Source organism: Malus domestica, chromosome 14 (genome assembly GCF_042453785.1).
Source record: "Malus domestica chromosome 14, GDT2T_hap1".
Lineage (NCBI taxonomy): Eukaryota > Viridiplantae > Streptophyta > Magnoliopsida > Rosales > Rosaceae > Malus > Malus domestica.
The window spans coordinates 14,346,224-14,365,959 of record NC_091674.1 but is presented as its reverse complement, the minus strand read 5'-3'; the positions used below and the strand labels follow the sequence as shown (position 1 = coordinate 14,365,959).

The window sequence follows — 19,736 nt, the reverse complement described above, 5'->3', positions numbered from 1 at the left end:
TCACAAATTTCACATGAATATATAAATTGTATGTATTTGCGCACGCGCGCCCACACACACTATATACATACAAACATACATACATACACACACAAATATATGCAAAATACAATATATATACACACACACATATATAGGAAGGTAAATATAAATGTAGGGGTTCATGTATCATGTAAAATGTTTTCATGCATCATGGTCATTAGAAATATCAAACTTGGATTTTAGGAGAACTTGATTGGCAGAAAACAAAATTGAGTCTTTGAATTTGTAGAAGATCCTTCTCGAAAAGCCGGAATTGCATCTCCAATACGTTGTATCATGTTCAACACAAAAAAATTAAATTGAATTAATAACATGTAGATCAATTTAATAAAATAATGTTAACCACAAAAGAATAATTAAAACGTAATACTCCACTGATTGAATATGAACGAACTCTCTTTAGCGTAACGTAGAACGTGTTGATAACGTGTTATAGGCCTATTTGACTGAAGAATTATAGAGAGATTGCAAGAGAGTGTGCGGCAAGCTTAGGGAGAATTAAGTAAACTATGAGGTGTGTTCTCATCCCCATTGTGACTTTATTTATAGTAATATGGAATGTTAATTTCTTATCCCAAATAGAATTACAACACTAATAGGATAATATCTAAAAATATGATATAGTGGAACCCTACAAGGATATCCTATGATTTAATAGTTTACACGATCACATTTCTAACTATTAGGACTTCAACAATCAAGTAATTAATTGCCAAGTTTTAAAAGACGCTAGGCGCTAGTCGAACAGTTAACTGGGACCTAGGCAGATTTAAGTATATGTGTAAAATTTTAGGACATTTTATGTTGATTTTGTAACATTTAATCAACCCATTTGTTTTAATCATTATTGGGCGTTGTTTTTCACTAAAAGAAGAATTGGGCTTGTTTTCTTATTAAAGAAAAAATAGTCCCTAAATTTTAAATAACTGCCGCCTAAGTTCCTAACTAAAAAAACCCTAACTCATTAGTTACCCTACCACTGACCCATTAGTTCTCTGCAATCATAGTTACCCCCCTCTCTCTCTCCCCACAGCCAAGCCATCCTTCTTCTTCAACTTTGCAATTGCAGATCCACTAATCATTCATACTTCTTTTACTCTGCAATTGCAGATCGAGGTTATCTCTGTCATCCCAGCAAATCACCCTTTTTTTTTTTACCCTGCAATTGCATATCGAAATTGTCGAGACAATTGCCGAGCCGTCCAAACTGCAATGGAAGAAAGATGCTGTAATCAACTTCTTATCAAAGCGCCCATCTAGACGCCTTCTAATACCCTTTCCAATTTCTTCATCGATTTTTGTCACATCCCAGCCCGAGCCCCCACCACATCCCGGGCTCGATTTTACCGTAACACTATATTGTCCGCTTTGAGCCCCAACCATGCCCTCACGGTTTTGTTTCTGTGAACTCACACGATAACTTCTCAATAGGTCACCCATTCTAGGAATGTTCTCGCCATTTTCTCGCTTAACTTCGGAGTTCCAATGGAACTCGAAGCCAGTTTGTCCCAAGAGGCCTCGTGCTAGGTAAATATGAGAATATATATATAAGGCTTACAGGATCCACTCCCTTAGGCGATGTGGGATGTCACAATCCACCCCCTTAAGGGCCCGACGTCCTCGTCGACTCACTTCCAGCCATGAATTGGCTCTGATACCAAATTGTCACATCCCAGCCCCTACCCCCACCACATTCCGGGCTCGACTCCACCGTAAAATGATATTGTCCGGTTTGGGCCCCGACCATGCCCTCACGATTTTGTTTCTAGGAACTCACACGAGAACTTATTAGTGGGTCACCCATCATGGGAATGCTCTCGCCATTTTCTCGCTTAACTTCAGAATTCCAATGGAACTCAAAGCTAGTGAGCCCCCAAAAAACCTCGTGCTAGGTAAAGATGAGAATATACATATAAGACTTACATGATCCACTCCCCTGGGTGATGTGGAATGTTACAATTTTGGTTTAATCGCGGCGATGAACCACCACCTAGGCCGATTTTTAGAACACGGATTAATTGGTCACACTCCAATAATAAAAAAAAAAGATAATTGGTCAAACCATTGCATTAATAAGGTCCTCCTTGAAGTAATATTACAAGGTTAAAAATAGGTATTATTTTTTCTCACGATCATAAATTATGGTGTATGCTCATCATATGCCTAATTATTTACCACATGTCCTTTCATTTGGTTTTGGTTAATTTTTTTTCAAAATTGAAATGATAACATTTAATGTGAAAGTTAACTACAATTAGATGAAAGGATGTTAGATATTAGGTACATAGTAAGCACATACCATAATTATGATGGTCAGCAAAACTGCTCTGAAAATACTAAGTAAAAGTAAAGACTAAATAGAGATATGATAATAATATCGTTTGTTCTAAAAAAACAAAAATAATAATAATAAATGGGAGCATTTTTGCTCACAACCATGAACTATGGTGTATGCTGACCATACACCTAATCAATTGACACGTGTCATTTCACTTAACTCTAGCTAACTTTTACATTAAATGTTAGTTTTTCAATTTTGAAAAAAAATTAACCAAGATTAAGTGAAATAACACGTATCAATTGATTAGATGTATGATAAGCTTACACTATAATTTATGATGGCGATAAAAAATGCTACCATAAAAAATAGAGATATGGTCAACGACCGGAATTTTAGCTTAGCAAACACGACCTAAACCGCAAATCCCATAACAACCATAACGACTAGATTCAGCCCCTCTCTCTCTCTCTCTCTCTCTCTCTCTCTCTCTACTCCCCACCCCCGCCTTTTCTCTCTCCTTCCCGTCTGATCAGTACTCTCTCTCTCTCTCTCTCTCTCTCTCTCTCTCTCTCTCTCTCTCTCATGGCATTCTCCCATTTCTGGTTCGTCAGCAAAGCCATTAATGGGGGAGCCGAAATCTCCAATATCACAAGATCATCAGACGACGGCAACAGCCACAACATCCTCGTCATCTACTGTCCCGCCACCACCACCACTACCCCGCCAGCAATCTTCCCTTCTCGAACCATCCTATAAAAAGAAAAGCAGAACCAAAGTCTTCCGCGTCTTTGGCTCTGTATTCCGATCCTTCCCCATCATCACCCACGCCTGCAAGATGCCATCGCTCCCCATGGGCAGGCTTGACTCTAGCAGGGCCATCTCCTCCGGCAACCGGGTGAGCGGCACACTGTTTGGGTACCGCAAGGGACGCGTGTCCCTTTCGGTACAAGAAACCCCTAAGTGTCTTCCGAGCCTGGTGGTGGAGCTGGCCATGCAGACAAATGTGCTACAGAAGGAGATGGGGACAGGGATGGTCAGAATCGCGTTGGAATGCGAGAAGAGGGCGGACAAGGACAAGACGAGGCTTATCGACGAGCCAGGGTGGACCATGTACTGCAATGGGAAGAAGACTGGGTATGGGATGAAGAGGGAGGCCACGGAGGAGGACTTGAATGTTATGGAACTTCTCAAGGCAGTGACTATGGGCGCAGGTGTGTTGCCCGGGAAGTTCGAGGTGGAGGGCCCGGATGGCGAAATGGCATACATGCGGGCCCTTTTCGAGCGTGCCGTTGGCTCGAAAGACTCGGAAACTTTGTACATGCTGAGCCCAGAAGGGAATAATGGGCCTGAGCTCAGTATTTTCTTTGTAAGGATATGATGATTTACCTGCACGCATTTTACACCATACTAGTACACCAAGGAAGAGAAAGTTAGAATTCTTTGATAGGTATACCAATACTTCAGGGGAATATTTCCCTTAAGTGATGTTGATACTCGTCATTTTATTTATCAATTGTTATATGACTTTAAATTACGAGGTCCGGTGATAAATAGCATGGTGAACATTACCACCACTTGAGGGTAGGGAGCAAAAGTGCACACATTTTTTAGACTAAATTTACAAATTATGTGATGAAAAATAAACACGTTAACCAACACTTAAGTAATAATTAATTAAATCATCAACACTCCGTAGCAATACCTTTTTGTGAATTAGGGTAGAAACAATGAATTATTAATTGACATAAGGCGATAGGTTCAATTAATTAACACTAACATTTGCCTACACACTTTGTGTGTATGAACACATTTTTTTAGAAAATGAGAAGGAGAGAGGGAGAGAGGGAGAGAGGGAGAGAGAACGTGTGGGGAGTGAAAAATTTTTGTTTTTGGTTTTTTACTTTTAATTTTTTAATTTTTAATTTTAAATATTAGAGATATTTTAACATTACAACAGTAAAATTTGGACTTGTGAAATTATATTATTGCCTATCATTTTTTTTTGTGTGATAGAAGACTAAGTTATTTTTTCACCATTTTTTTGTTGACAAAGATAATTTCATTAATTAATAAAGATAATTTTGTCTTCTGTTGGACTACAGCAAATTAAATTTAAAATTAGAGTTTCAAGTGCAAGTGCACGTACTCAGCGGTAGCATAGACATGCATGTACGGAAGCAATGGTATCAAAGAGGGAGGCAAATTCTTTGCCCTGCCACTTTCCTTGCTTTCCTGTTTTGAGTAATTACGGTTAAGCCACGTCAACATTTTATATTATTTTTTTTATATAGATAATAAGATAAAAAAAATAGTAATATAAAATGTTAACGTGACTTAAACGTGACCACACAAACAGGAGGGCACGAGAAGTGGGAGGGTAAAAAATCTGCCTCCATCAAAGAGGGATTGAATCAATGCCAATCTATTCGATTCGATTAATCACGTAAAACTTAATTGAAAGAATGATCATTTGAATGGTGGATTAAAGACTAATTAAATTAATTGCAGGAATGTTTGAATAATCCTTTTCCTTTTGATTTTATCATGTACCTTTTTTCTTCACCAACAAAAAATCTCTTTCTTCCACAGTAGCTGTATGTATTTCTAATAATAATTCTCTATGTTTGGTTAATGACATTTCTCATTTGGTTTTTTTTTTGGTCAAAATTTCTCATTTGGTTTGGGTTAGTACAAATAATGGTTTTTGGGGTCAGGTGTCTCCTCTTCCATTAACTGAACAGAGTAACTACATCAAGGTCGTATCATATTATATGAGAAATATGATTCATATAGCACCAACCCAATTCTCATATTTTCGTTTTTTTAATCTTCATTATTTGAAGTTCATTGCTACAAAAATTTATTTAAATTAGAGTTCATTTAATTATTCAAATGTATGAAACAAACCGACAACTTGATGAACCATTTATTTAATTTGATACATTTGAATTACTAAACAATATCCCATTTAAATGCTTTTTTTTTTTTAGATTTTCGAACAAGGATTTAAAAAATTGCATGGTTCTGATAATGAAGTTTATACAGTGAAAATACGTTATTGTTAGGGACGAATGACACTTTGTACCTTTCTAATTTTGTGCAATTAAATATAAGATGAGAGAAAATTGGTTAAGATGGTTTGGACATGTAAACCAAAAACCTACAGATGCTCTGGTTAGAAGATGCAACTATGAGATGAAAGCTCAGGGCAAAAAGAATAGAGAAAGACCTGAAAAGACTCGAAAAGCAGCTTCAAGAAAAAAAATAGAAGACTTAGAGTTAACGGAAGACATGAGTACAGTGACATTCTAGCATTTTATATAACGACTCCACTTAATAGGATAAAACCTAATTGTTGTTGTACTCTCTAGATGACATACAATTACGAATTAACAGGAAATTATTTCCATGATTTTCCAATAATCTAATATCTATGAAATCAATGGAAACACAGTGTTAAGAGGCATCACATATATCTAGGTTACAAAATGCTTTACAGTGAGCAACTGACAAACACAAGGAAATACCAAAGTGTATTCACTCAACCTAATCTGCAAAGGTGTGTATGGAACAAAACTTGGATCACATACATGAACTGAGGTTACATAAACCATAGAGGACACAAACCTACTGCAAAAACCAAATAAGATGACATCCTCCAGAACACCTTACGGGTCGCTGATGTGAATGAACAACTTCCCGGCTTCAATCTTGTGTGATCGCTGATGTGAATGAACAACTTCCATGTTCAGCACTCGGCTTACTTCCAGACCCCTCTTCTTTTACGCTCTTTCAAATCACTGGGGACGATAGACACAGAATCCACGCATAGCCCACCTTTTGAATGTGTGCAATCAATCTGTTTCATGGAAAATTTGACTTCTGTTACTGGATCGGTATCAGTGACAGTAAATTCACCAACTTTGTACTCAACCCAGCATCCGCGCTTATGGTTTCCATATGCATCCCCATGTTCGATTTCATCCAAGCAGCATTCATACGATGCTTGCTGTCCATCTGAAGTCGACAACTCAAATCGCACGGGCTTTATATCCCAACCGTGGGTGTGCTCAAAGTTGCAGACACGTCGTCCCAATCTTTTTGAGAATCTTCCAATGTGAAGCCTGAAAGATAAAGTGTAGATATCAGCAGGAAAAGGAAACTTCACCACCCCATCTACTTCAAACCACCATATTTGCTGTAAATAAGCCACAACCTGAAACCTGCAAATAAAGAACAGAGCACGCGGACCATCAACAACTGTAAAAAAACAGAGCAAAAATGAAGAAGTAATGAATTAACAGCAAGCTGGTGTAACTTACAATTAATGGTTTAATTATGATAACTGACCCAAAAGAGAATATTATTAACCATACATTGATATAAAAGAATTAAAAACGCAAAACATCAATAGTGGCAGCCCCAGTCCCAGAAAAGCATAAGCAATCTATCTGGTCTTGTGACAACTACATTGACATTTCTGATTCCGCACAAGAAACCAGTACATAAGAAACCCTGCAGAAAGAAACCCTTTTCAGTTTGACATAGACCAACCCGAATCTCCACTGACCTTGAAAAGTTTCTAGTTGGCCATATGGACTACACAGACCCCTTGTAAAATAAATAAAAAATAAAAAATTTAGAAATTTTTTTTACAGGATACACTTGGATGGAGAGAATTGAAAGATAGGACGGAATTTGAACGAGCAAGTAGAACATTTTCTACTTCCATGATTAACCTTGATTTCTAGAAGACCCTTGACTTAACTCAACTGTGTCAAGAGCAACTAAAATTCAATTGGTGTTTTGAACTTTAGACTTTTAGGCTCTGATCTTTTATACCTCCAGTTTCACCTAGGCTGCATTCCTAGTTTGGCAGTGCACTATCCAGTGAACTATATATCTGTACATTCACAATATATCTAATATTAAGGTATCACGGGTGTGTTTCTAGTAAAGGAAAACTCCATAATATAGGAAATATTGTACATTTAGCTAACAACAAACCTTGTATTCCAACTACAACTTACTAATTGCATTTGTTCTCTCCTCGAATGAAACCATAGCCAGCCATTTTAATAAAGCTGACCAGTTTCACTTTGGGAAAATAAAGATTATAACATACAGGTTTTGGATTAGATTCCCAAACCAGCAGAAAATTAAGATAGGAATCTATTTTGGGTTAACTGATGTATGAGTGGTATGCAAATGAGAAATTCCCTACAAAAACCAATAAAACCAGTTACAGAACATGTTGAATATAGAACAACATGAAATAAGTAGCATCACTTGCTTATCTGACTTTTTATACATATTTTCCTAAAGGATAAAAACTTGCGGGTTTTAGGCTTAATGCATCCAACTTAGAATATTCTAAGCTAGAAAGACATCTTAAATCCCCAGTGGTCACTAGAATAACGTGATCTCAGCTGATCCTCCCAATGTACAGAAATACAATGATATAGAATAGTTGGACCATAGTTTTCCATCTGACATGCCATGCACTGTGTAATTATATCAGATGACCAATTAACTGACAACATCAAGCCAGTCACAAAAAAGATCATATGGAGAAGCGTTCTCAAATATAAAACAACCAAGCAAGGACATAATTTGCTACAACAACAGAGAATCTACCAACAATGATTACAAATTAGAAACTCAGGTTTGCAAATTGTAAATTCAGCTATTTCTACGGACTTCTATAAAGATTCAAATTTTTATTCTTTTATGCATCCTCTAAACATTTACATCAAATACATGTCAAACCCAATAATGACATAGTTCACCAGACTCCAATCCACAAAATTAGCACATGCACTAATTATAAAATGGAAGTGCACCTATAGAAACCTAATCTTAACCCGTGGGCAATCTGCTCCCACATAAGAAAGACGTCCACAGTACCATGAAATACTTCCACATCTTTCCTTCCCATATTCACAATATTTTCTTTCACCTCCCTGATAAATATAGCATTTCCATTACATGTGGGAGACAAATTTGCATTCAACTACAATAAAATACAATCTTAGTAGGAAAACCTACAAGACCACCACTCATGTGAGCCAAACTTTGGCTTAGCACTCAACTGGTGCTCACACCATGTGAGTGCACGATCCTTTAAGATGGATGCAATGGTTCCCTTTTGAGACTAATTTTGTGACAGGCATAACCTAGATGACAACCATTTAGAAATAGATGCCTCAAGTTCAAATCCCTCGTTACCAAATGTTCTAACAAGTTATTAGAGAAGGCCAAAGAAACCAAATGGCAAGAAATAGTGTCCTGATGAAACAAAAGATATAATCATCATTCAAGCACGAACATCATTTCCTTTAGAATTTGTGATTTCTCCCCTCATTTGGTCAATATAACTACTCAATGCCATAAAACTTCATGAATAAACAAACAAAGAAAACTTACTGAATGAGCGTACGCTTAATTAAATTTTCAAAACCTAAAACATGTACTCCAAAACAAAGAAAGTGAACAAACCATGCATATCAAAAGCACAAACTAGTAGATGACAGATAATTAGCTAACCTAGATTCTTCAGTAGGAACCCAGTTCCAGTATCGCCTATCTTCAATCCCAGTTATCGCCATCCCTTTGGCAGAAACCGACATACAAACCCTTCCTGTGACAGTGTCTATCCATACCACCTGTAAAACCCACCAAACACATCCAAAAAATGAGCAAATTCAGTCATATTTCACCAAACCCAAAACCCTTAATTGCAAAATTACCCTAGGAAATCACCCAAAACCCTAGTTCCCAATTAAAAACACACCTTATTGCCATCGTCGAAGGGTACAGGGCGGGAGAGCATAGCAAAGATGTCCTTTTTCGAGCGGTTTTGGTACCTCTGAGGAGGCACCAAATCGAGTAGATCATGGTAATTTGGGGGCAACTTGGATTCCCAAACCGAATCAGACGACGCCGCACCGCGAAACGCCCTGTTGAGCCTCGCAAGATTGCAAATCTCAGGAGGAGTCAGGTACATGAACACGCAGGCCACACAGCTCTCGGGTATGTCGCCAAGACCCGGTCCATGACCCGACCCATTCGTCCCCTCCGTCAGGTTCGAGAGCGAAGCCCCCATATCTTCTTCTCCTAGATTTCACTGTATTTACAGACACTGTTGTGCCTCAATCAGGCCATGGCGTTCGCTGTAGATACAATTATAGGGTGCAGAACATAAGAAATGGAAGGGTGGGTTTTTTTAGGGTTTTGAGGAAGATGGTGGGGATTGTGTGGGTATTTGGAGTGTTTGGTTAGTGAGAAAGTGAAGTGTAGTGGGAAATTCTAGCATGGGTTTTTGGGTTTGTGATGGGTATTTTAGTCTGTCAAATTTTCCAGGAAAATTTTGCAGGGGTGGGAAAGTCGGGGAAAGTTGGGAGGGACGGAGGAGCTGAGGGGTGGGAGGGAGGATCCACTTTCGCTCCCCACCGTTAGTTACTTACCACGTAGTGTAGTATTTCAATTTCCAACTAAGTTTTAAATATGAGAAAATTGATGAAATGATTCCTCGATTTTAACTCAATTAAAATAATAAAATAATCTCTTAATTAAAAATTTATGACCATTATTAATCTTTTAACTCATTAAAATATGCGGTTATGGTCATTTTTGTCAACTCCGTTAATTATGTTGGAATAACCATTGCAATAATTTGGTTAAAGTTAAGGGACCATTGCTCAAATTGGATTAAAGTTAAATGACAATTTCTCCAATTGAGTTGAAGTTGAAGCATCATTGCTACAATTTTTTTTATTTGGTTTTCCATATTTGCCTTTTGACTCAACCTCACGTGTGTGGTACGTGACTCATTTGAACGGAAATTCTAATAGAGTTGATGAAAATGAATATAGTTGCACCTTTTTTTTTTTTATGAGTTAAGGGACCTATGGTTACAAATTTTTAGTTAATGAGCATTACTCCATTTGGGTTAAAGTTGAGGGACCGTTACTTCAATTTCCTCTTTAAGTATTCATCGTTCTGGAAATATAAGGGTTAATTACAGTAACACCCCTGAAGTTTATTGTGTTTTCATAAAACCCCTTCACGTTTGAAACATTACACTCACATCCCCTTAGGTTTTAATTTACTTTCACATAACCTCTTTTGGTCAAAAAGTCATATTAATAGGACAAATCTAACCTTATTAACTTGTTTTTCTAGATCAGTCGAGGTATTCATTAAAAAGTCTCAATACTATCTTCGACAGTCTTGAGAGCAAGGACCGCAATAGCAACCACTAAAATTTTGTTTCTAAAAGATCCCGCTCTTGATCGGGATAGGATCTATCAGCAGTGGCATTCTTCCATGCTCGTTCCTAGGAACTCAGTAACGTGGCCAGTAAGTCAAAAGTCAATGACCATTGAGGCAAACAGACATATATTATTAACTGCTTTAAGTCAGTAAGGCAAGGAAGACTGATTTCACCGTTCATTCCTACTTGATGCTTTGGACGAGTATTTTCAAAACCTTAGTTCATTATCATTAAGGGAACTTCTTGGATCACCGCTATGAGTCTTAAGGCGACAGAAGGTAGAAGAGGGAAAGTCGCTTTATTTACAATTACAAAAAAGAATTTAGGCATAGCCTTTTCCATAGTTACAGATAAGGGTGGGTTTGGTTCAAAACAATTCGGTTTTTTGCCAAAACCGAAACTGGTTCGGTTCAATTTTATTTTTATTTTTTTCGATTTGGTTTCGGCTTGATTCGGTTTTTTACCATGATTTTTTTTTTTTAAATCTGAATATTGGTACTGATCCATAAACTGGAAATCATATTACACCCATAAAGAAGAGTGTATTGTCTCAAAACTTGTCAAACTACAAACATGTTCCAATAATAAGATGAAACCGACATGGATAAACACTACGAGAGCAAAACTGATGAAATAAATTAGTAAGAACTGTGTGAATGAAATGCGATCATGTTCACATGTAATAATTAGTAAGAAGTTTCTTAGCATTCTTTAGAAAAGCTTTCTGTAGAGGAACAGGAGGAAACTTGTGCACAAGTCCATAATCTGCAACCCATACTTTGTTTGCTCTATGTCCGTCTATTGAATCTAAAACCAATACATAATCTGCAGCACACACCTCTATGCATCTCCACCCATTTTTTTCTACATAACTGAAATGAAAACTCTATCACATCTTCACGAATAGCAAAAAATTTAAATATTCAAACTCATACACTACCAGCAAATTAATAGCCCAAAATCCCTAAATCTAGAAAACCCTAAGTTATTCTTCCTAAATCCCTAAAATTGAATACCTTTTGATTGAAGATTTGGCTTCGACAAGAACGGTTAGCCATCAAGAAAGGTATCATTATTTTCGTCTCGCTGAGAAGTATGATTTTTGTTTTTGAATCACTCAATTTTGTTGAGTATTGAAGAAGTTATGAACGTTTAAATTTTATCCAGTTTTCGACGAGTTTTCTAGTTTTCCTCGAACCAATCACCTTTCAGGTTATTTTTCGGTCATCTCCAGCCACCATTGGGCTTCAAAATAGTTATAATCTTGTTCTACACTTTCCTATCTTCATTTTGATATATTATGGGTCGAATTTGGTTAAGAAACGATTGAATTACGAAGATTTGAAAATTGCCTAAAGAGTTTTTAACGGAATGACCAAAATCATGGATGGTGGACAATCTCAGAGACCATTTCTATTGATTTTCAATCTCATGAACCATTTTTATTGATTATACAAATCTTAGGGACCATTTCGTTTGTAAGTTTATTTAGGTTTATTTATAAAGTTAAATATCTTTTAATGTAATATTTAATTTGATTTGACTTTTCTATGTATTTATAAAATATCTTTTTTAGTTTTTATTTTTTTGAAGAAATCTTTTTTAGTATTTAAGTAATTAGTTATAAGTGTAGATTTATCCTATTAATATGACTTTTTGATCAAAAGGGGTTATGTGAAAGAGAATTAAAATATCATGGGGTGTTAGTGTAATGTTTCAAACGTGAGGAGGTTTTGTGAAAACCCAGTAAGCCTCAGGGGGTGTTTATGTAATTAACCCGAAAATATAAGAGGAAATTATAATCCCCTATACTTCTTTATATCTTTTAGACTAAACATTTGTAAGACAACCCGTCCCTAGTTCTACGATTTTATAAATTTTTAAAATGTGAATTTACAAAAATGCCCTAGAGGTAAGGGTATTGAATTTCCTTGACCAATGTGTAGTGAGACGTACAAAATATTCTTTTAGCGTATTTTTGAAGTACTCAATGATACAAAAGCATTGGCCCAAGCAGAATCAAAATCGGAGCTCCGGTTAAAATTTTACGAAACTACAAATCTGAAAAGTACTTTTGTATGGATTACTATTTATTATTTTATATATTTCCCATAATTGTTATATTATTTTTTTAATATTAGTTGATAGAAAAATGAGGGAAAGAAGAAGAATGGACGAAGGAAAGAAATGAGAAATGAGAGGAATGAGGGGGTTATTGCCCAATCAAAGGAGAGAGATGAGGATGTTGGCTGAATCGGGAGAGGAGAGACAGAAGGCTGGCGAATCAGAAACAGAAGAAAGGAGGGGAAAAGAGGGAGAGAGAAGGCATGGGATTAGCGGGCTGTTTCTCTTTGCCAACCCAACTTGATTTGCTCGTCTTCTCCTATGATTTTCGTCTATTTTTACAATGAACCATGTCACTACACCACTTGCAACCTCTTCCACAACCTATCCTCTACCATTTCCACCCAAAATCAGAAGAAATTTAGTTGAAGTTTGGTGAAAAACCCACCGTAGGTGACGCGAGAAACCTTGCCCGAGATCCACCATTTGTGAAACGATTTCATTCAATTACCACCACAAAAACACTCCTCTTGAGGCCTAGAACAAAGACCAAACAATTGTAAGGGCAACAGAGCACCGAAGGTGACAGATCGAAGCCACCAATTTCTAGGGTTTCCGGTGAATTCGCGGGAAATTGGAACTTTTCCCGGCCAAATTGGACTTGGTCACAGGTATAAAACTTGCTCTACTTGTTCACATCTTCATTCCTATCAAATTTGAGAATTTTTGGAAATAGTTGAATTTTCCAGCAAGTCGGGGCGATGGTGCATGGGCCAAGATCCCACCTGACCTTCCTAGGCTAATTTGGATGCCCCGATTCCATATTTGACATCTGATTAAAGAAATTCCATTGTTTAGGTATAATTTCGCTAAGGTCCGCCACTTGAACATTATAGCAATCAACGATCCGACCGTTGGATCGGCACTGAACTTTAATACGTTATAGTACGTAATATGTGAGGACCATAGAAACTTACGGATCCGGAATCCAACTTATAGATCTTCCCGAATTGGATTTGTAAGTTCGTAAAATAAAACGTTGACCGCCACTTAAATTGTGATTGGCGGAGATCCGATCGTAGAATCATGGTAAGATTGTAGTATGTTATTTTAGAAGTATAATGTGGATCTTTGATAGTTACAAATTGGAAATCTGAGGTGCGGATCTTCCGGATCGAGTTACGTAGGGTTGTGGATCCTAAGGTTGACCTTTGATCGACGGTTGACTTTTGGTCAATGGGTTTCAAATCATTCTAGAACGTCCTTGGATATGTATTTTATGTAAGTTACGTGTTCTATTGATAAGAATTCTGAGACATGATTTGATATTTGTTCTAGGCGACGATCGTTTGTGACGCCTCAATATTCATGTTAGAGAGTTGTAGCGTAGACTTCAGGTGAATGAGTCTTTTCCTTTTTTTAATATATATATATGATTGATAGTTTCCATTTACACATTTGAAAAACAAATTCTTACATATGCCTGGATTAGACTAAAATTTATAAGCATTAGCGAAATGACGGAATTTATGAAATTATTTCGGATCCTGCGGGATGCCTAAATCCAAGTTACGTCTTTGATGAATGTTATATTGACTAGAAATTATGGAATATGCTACATCTTACAGGATGCACATGTATGCTTATAATATTTGATGCCATAATTATATCTATAGCTTTGAATGTTAGTATGTTGATTAGAACTATCGAATCACTGTGGCATGATTGTAATTATGTAGTCTGCTCATCATTGTGTCGCCCAGGGCTAGGGCCAGGATCAATCTTTCACGTGTATGTTCACCTCCGCACCACATGCTCACCTTGGATCCAAGTAGGTGCCAATCCTATCGTACAGGTTGCATTAGGCAACTCCGAATCATGTGCTAGCATAGATTGATAAGCATCAGTCCAGTTGTACAGGTTGCATTAGGCGACTCCGACTTGTGTGCTAGCATAGATCTATGAGCACCTAATTTTATTATACTACTGTTGAAATATTGTGATTTGGCATGTTTTTGGATTTATTGTTGATTTGCATTTGATTTCATACTCATACGTAGTATGATTTTCTAGAAATTATACATGTTTTATGGCGACGGGTTATAACATTTTGAAAGGTTTTTATTAAAACTTTATTTTCAGGCCCACTTACCCTTATTTTTCGCCCATGTAGGTTTTAGGTGCTGAACTTTTGTATTGACAAAGATTCTTGGCAAATCTCAGTATAGGTGGCTACCTTTGAGGGTATAATCCTTATCCTATCTTATTGTAATTTACTTATGCTCTGACATCATGTGTGAAATGGGTGCATTCCCTTTCATCGGGCACTTTTATATTTAGGCACTTTTAGGTTTAAATTTATTCACATATTCCACCACACTACACTTTATGGCTTCATCACCTTCTAGGTGTCCGCCATCACAGCTCGATTCGGAGCCAAGTGGACATTCCGGATCGGGGTGTGTTTGGTATCAAAGCATAAGTTTGGGCAATATTGCATTCATCACATGCATGATGTAAGCATTCTCGATTCTTGAGCCTAAATGTTGAATTTAGTCACCTCGTCGACTACGAAAAACGTGTTAGGTTTTCTTAAGTTTTGGGCGGATTAGGCGACTTATTGATATTTGAGAAAATCGCTTTGGCTACCGCCTCTAAACTTTAAGTGAAGAATTTCCTTGCCAAGGAACTATGTAGATTTGAGACAAGTTGTAGGCCCTAAAGCAGGGCTACTATATCAATAGTTGTGCATCACCGGAAATTTGGTCACCAATTCCACTACCATCTAATCATTTCTACCAACCATTCCAAGTTAAGAACCAGAAATAGCTTTGATTCCTTGGTAGTAACCGTTAGTATATTACCTATTAGAATCCCTACGAAGTTTACTTCTTCAAGAAGCCAAAAATGTCTTGAGCGATAACCTAGTGCTAAAGTGGTAGCACACAACGGAAGAACATTTGGGGGACAATCACTTTTGGTCCCCAATAGTACTAATCTTTTCAAACACATTAAGGATCATTTCGGATCTTCAGGAGGAAGATCGTCTTACGTTTAAGCCCGTCCTAAAGTAAATTATTAGCAAATTCCTTTTCCGGCCTTAGGACGTACCAACAAATACTAGTTTCCCAAATTTCTTTGGTGCTATACTCGTCATTTTGATGAGTATAGGCACAGGAGTACGAATTGTTATATACCTACAGTCAGTAGGAATCCTCGAAGTAGTAAGCATCTTCCTTAGACTTACTAAAACAACTTTATAGGATTAGTTCCTTACCAATCATCTGAGACCATCTACCCGAGCAAGTTCTAACTTGTAATCAGCCTACAGTGGCGTTACTAATTGACAATATTGTCCGATATCCAGGAACTGTCAACCAATATCAGGCAGTATGATTTTTGATACCAGACATAAGAACTAGTATCTGGGAGTGATACCTTTATGCCAAAATTCCAGTTTACAGTTTCAGGGTAATGAACAATATCAAAAGTATCATATATGCGTTAATTAGTGGCGCGACTGATAAACTGATTAACAATGACTACCTGAGCTGAAGAAACTAAATCATGGAAACTTAGGAGCCAGTTTTGTAGAAGGACAGTAAACTCACAATTGTGTTAATTATTTTGCCCATCTAGGTAACCAAAACATTCTAGACCATCCATCATTGTGGTCACTTTCACTGACAAACATTAGAATTGAAGCATGAGTTGATTCCCGCTGTAAGAGCAGAATGAGAATTGAGAAAATTACGAAGACCTATTAGTAGGTGTCGTAAGGAAAAGAGGTAGTATGGTACGTTTTAAGGACGTATACCTTCGACATCATTTCTCAAAATTTTCCCTGGGATATCACCAAATGGTGAAGTGAAGTACACCATCGATGCACTTTCTAGTACTACACCAATTTTCGTTGCTTCATATTGAACGTTACTGACGTCATTGAGAAACTTAGTTACCAAGTTTACCAATTAGGAATTTACCCAACCAGGGATTAAACACTTTATCTTAAGAACCTCAAATTTATCCACGAAGGCGAAAGACTGAATCTTAGAATCGTACCTAGATTTTAGCAACTTAATCGGGTGACGATTAAAACCGTTACCCCATATTTCGAATTGATGGTCTACTCGACCACCTTTGTAACCTGAGTTTTCTCCCATAGCTTGACGCAGTCATAGTGGTCTTATCGACGACCTTCTCATCTACCTCGACAGTGAGACCAAATTTTCTAAATATCAATAGTTAGCTTATTACCAAATTCCTCAAATATTACCTTTGTTTAGTTGGCACTTTTCTTGGGTGGTGTGATCTCAGCAGGTGACATCCTTGTCAATTTCCAAGAAGGTTGTAGCGGAAGAAAATTGAAATTCTCACAAAGTGATGTGAAATACGGGATAGTCTTGGTCTTGTCAATTTTATCAACAATTTGTTAGTCATTTTTTTGCTATAGTTTTTCTCCTCATTTACAACTGAGGAAAGTTAGTTTAGTTGTGATGTTGATTATGAATAAAGTTTCTGATAACTGAATTGTTGTCTCATTTTACCTTCGTTTTACACCTTTCAATAATAATGATCATTTTGGAAATCCATGATTATGTTTTTCTTGGATGTTTCGGCCATGTAAAGGCAGCATGGTGGAGTATCGCTTATATTTGCTAACATGTATAACCGTTTGACATGAACCATCTTATTCATGACTTAGAGTCAACAATTACCACCGTTACTTGAAAACTGGATGACACTTCTCTATAGAGAGACGTGTCCAAAATATTTATCAATCTTATACCTCTCAAGTACATATTCATTTGAAAAGAATTAGATTTCTGACAATGGCGTTAGAGGAACCAAATCAACGTCTACAATTGCACTACCGTGCATTCCTCTGGTTGTGCAAATGTAATTATTATTTACCACATCAAAAGACGTGTGTACCGTTGTACACCTTCAACTTGTCTTATCTCATTTCAAGTGGAATTCACGTGTATTGATATGGCATTACCTGCAAACCACCAAGAAATCGTTCGAATGATTATAATCACTTCCTTTATCCGATCGGAAATGGGGAACTATCACCACAAGCTCTTGGTACAAGGTATCTTGTACATGTGGATATTATGATGTTGTTTCGGTGATTATCGACTGACTTGACAAGTTAGCTTACTTTTCGTTGGTCCAAAGGGACTACGTTTTGGATCACTTGAGAAAATTACTCATTCTTGAAATTATAAGATTTTTCTAGCGTTTAGATCAACATCTACTTTGACTGTGATTTCATATTCATCTTTTGTGCCCGAAGGCATTCCAGTCACCCTTGGGTATGTGTCTACCCTATTGCACTTTATACTAATTTTGAAGCAAATAGACCGTTTAGGTGAATCGCACGAACATTTAGATTTTAGTTGTGACTATTAATTCCTCAATCACCCAACAAATACTCTGATAAGTGAATCCTTACCGTTGGTGATTGAAGTTACTGTTGTAGCGAGATGTCATGCATTAATTTTCAATTACCTTGTATTCTAGATTTGATGGACTTATTGGACCCTCAAATTCTTAATTGTTCTTCTTGGCATAGTTTTGCTAAACTCGAGGGAAATTCAATATGAACATGCTCACTATGGCGTTATGAACTGCATTGTTTAGTTATATGATGTGTGCGTGTGTGTGTGTCACTACTATATTTCACCGTGACACATGTTTCATTTCTAAGTCTTGGGAAGCCTTCTTGAAGGCCATGTGTATTAAGCTTTATCACATCCCGCATTTCACCCTCAAACTAACGATTAGTTTGAAACGAGCTACTCAAACCTTAGTGGACATGTTGCATTTCATCCGTTCTACAATTAGCCTGGTTATAACACATAGTTAGCTTTATTTTAGTTGCTTGTAACTACGGTTACAATTTTTGGTTTTGGGTACGGCATTGTTGAGACGTAGTAAGGAAATTTTATGCATAGCACATGATTGACAGAAGAGTATTGTGTATAGGTGGTTGAATGATCGAGATTACAATGTAGCAAATTGTGTGTTATTTGCATTGTCGCCTGAGAGGGTAGTATGTGAGCACGATTGAGGCGCTAATTGGATGATTTATGTGTATTTCCCAATGAGGGGCATGATGACAATATTGCACCCTCGAGAATTTGTTACTTACTTATCGAGACAACTATGAGTTGTAGGTATTGTAGGCTCCAGACCGTAATATCAATAACTTATTTGTTGAACTCGATAAGCAAGTGGGCAATTAGGCTGTTTACGTTAGTTTATTTATTTATGGTTTAGGCTTGACTCAAAGTTACTACATACATATTCTCGGAGTACTTGATGCCACGAGTGCGTAAGTGAAATTTTTCTATATTCAGCTTTCATTTCGATGCAGCTATTTTAAATTGTAGGTTATATTATATATGTATTTTGACAATATGTTACCATATATCTATTTTTGACTTGATGTCTTTGTAAAGGAGTTCATATTGTAGTATTGTATTGAAGGAGAAGAAAAGTTTGAGTTTGGAGGCATGAAAAATGGGTCAATGCAATCCAATTGTGATGAAATGGCATTCTCTTTTATGCAACCACTCCACCTTGATTTCTTCCTTATATATATACTTTGTTCCTATCTTTTGGAGTATATTATTTCAGCAAATGATTTTAAATTTCGGGGACGAAATTTTTTTAAGGTGGGTAGATTATGACAACCCGTCCCTAATTCTACGATTTTATAAACTTTCAAAATGTGAATTTATAAAAATGCCCTAGAGGCGAGGGTATTGACTTTTGTTGACCAATGTATGGTGAGACGTACGAAATATTCATTTAGCGTATTTTTGAAGTACTTAATGATACGAACCCGTAGGCGCAAGTGGAATCAAAATTGGAGTTACGGTTAAAACTTTACGAAACTACAAATCCGAAAAGTACTTTTGTATGGATTACTATTTATTATTTTATATATTTCTCATAATTATTATATTATTATTTTAATATTAGTTGATAGAAAAATGAGGGAAAAAAGAAGAATAGACGGAGGAAAGAAATGAGAAATGAGAGGAATGAGGGGGCTGTTACCTA

General features: G+C 36.8%; 2 protein-coding genes across 2 annotated transcripts; one reads left to right on the top strand and one right to left on the bottom strand.

The window, feature by feature from the left end:
• Positions 1-2,785: 2,785 nt before the first annotated feature.
• On the top strand, positions 2,786-3,857 carry LOC103454718 (protein MIZU-KUSSEI 1). The gene has a single exon (XM_008394318.4). The coding sequence runs from the start codon at positions 2,946-2,948 to the stop codon at positions 3,699-3,701; it is 756 nt and encodes a 251-aa protein (XP_008392540.3). The 5' UTR covers positions 2,786-2,945; the 3' UTR covers positions 3,702-3,857.
• Positions 3,858-5,770: 1,913 nt separating this feature from the next.
• LOC103427554 (F-box protein PP2-A15-like) lies at positions 5,771-9,831 on the bottom strand. The gene is made up of 3 exons (XM_029092600.2): positions 9,117-9,831; positions 8,870-8,988; positions 5,771-6,546 (listed from the first exon to the last, which is right to left on the bottom strand). Exons 1-3 carry the CDS (start codon positions 9,426-9,428, stop codon positions 6,084-6,086), a joined length of 894 nt encoding a protein of 297 aa, XP_028948433.1. The 5' UTR covers positions 9,429-9,831; the 3' UTR covers positions 5,771-6,083.
• Positions 9,832-19,736: the final 9,905 nt, after the last annotated feature.

What these genes read in the sequence shown, in the direction of transcription:
- LOC103454718 (XM_008394318.4), top strand. Translation starts at nt 2,946, where the DNA reads ATGGGGGAGCCGAAATCTCCAATATCACAAGATCATCAGACGACGGCA.
- LOC103427554 (XM_029092600.2), bottom strand. Translation starts at nt 9,428, where the DNA reads ATGGGGGCTTCGCTCTCGAACCTGACGGAGGGGACGAATGGGTCGGGT. An exon ending in CCTTCGACGATGGCAATAAG is followed by an intron (nt 8,989 to 9,116) that starts GTGTGTTTTTAA and finishes TGGGTTTTACAG; the next exon opens with GTGGTATGGATAGACACTGT. An exon ending in GTTCCTACTGAAGAATCTAG is followed by an intron (nt 6,547 to 8,869) that starts GTTAGCTAATTA and finishes CTTTATTTGCAG; the next exon opens with GTTTCAGGTTGTGGCTTATT.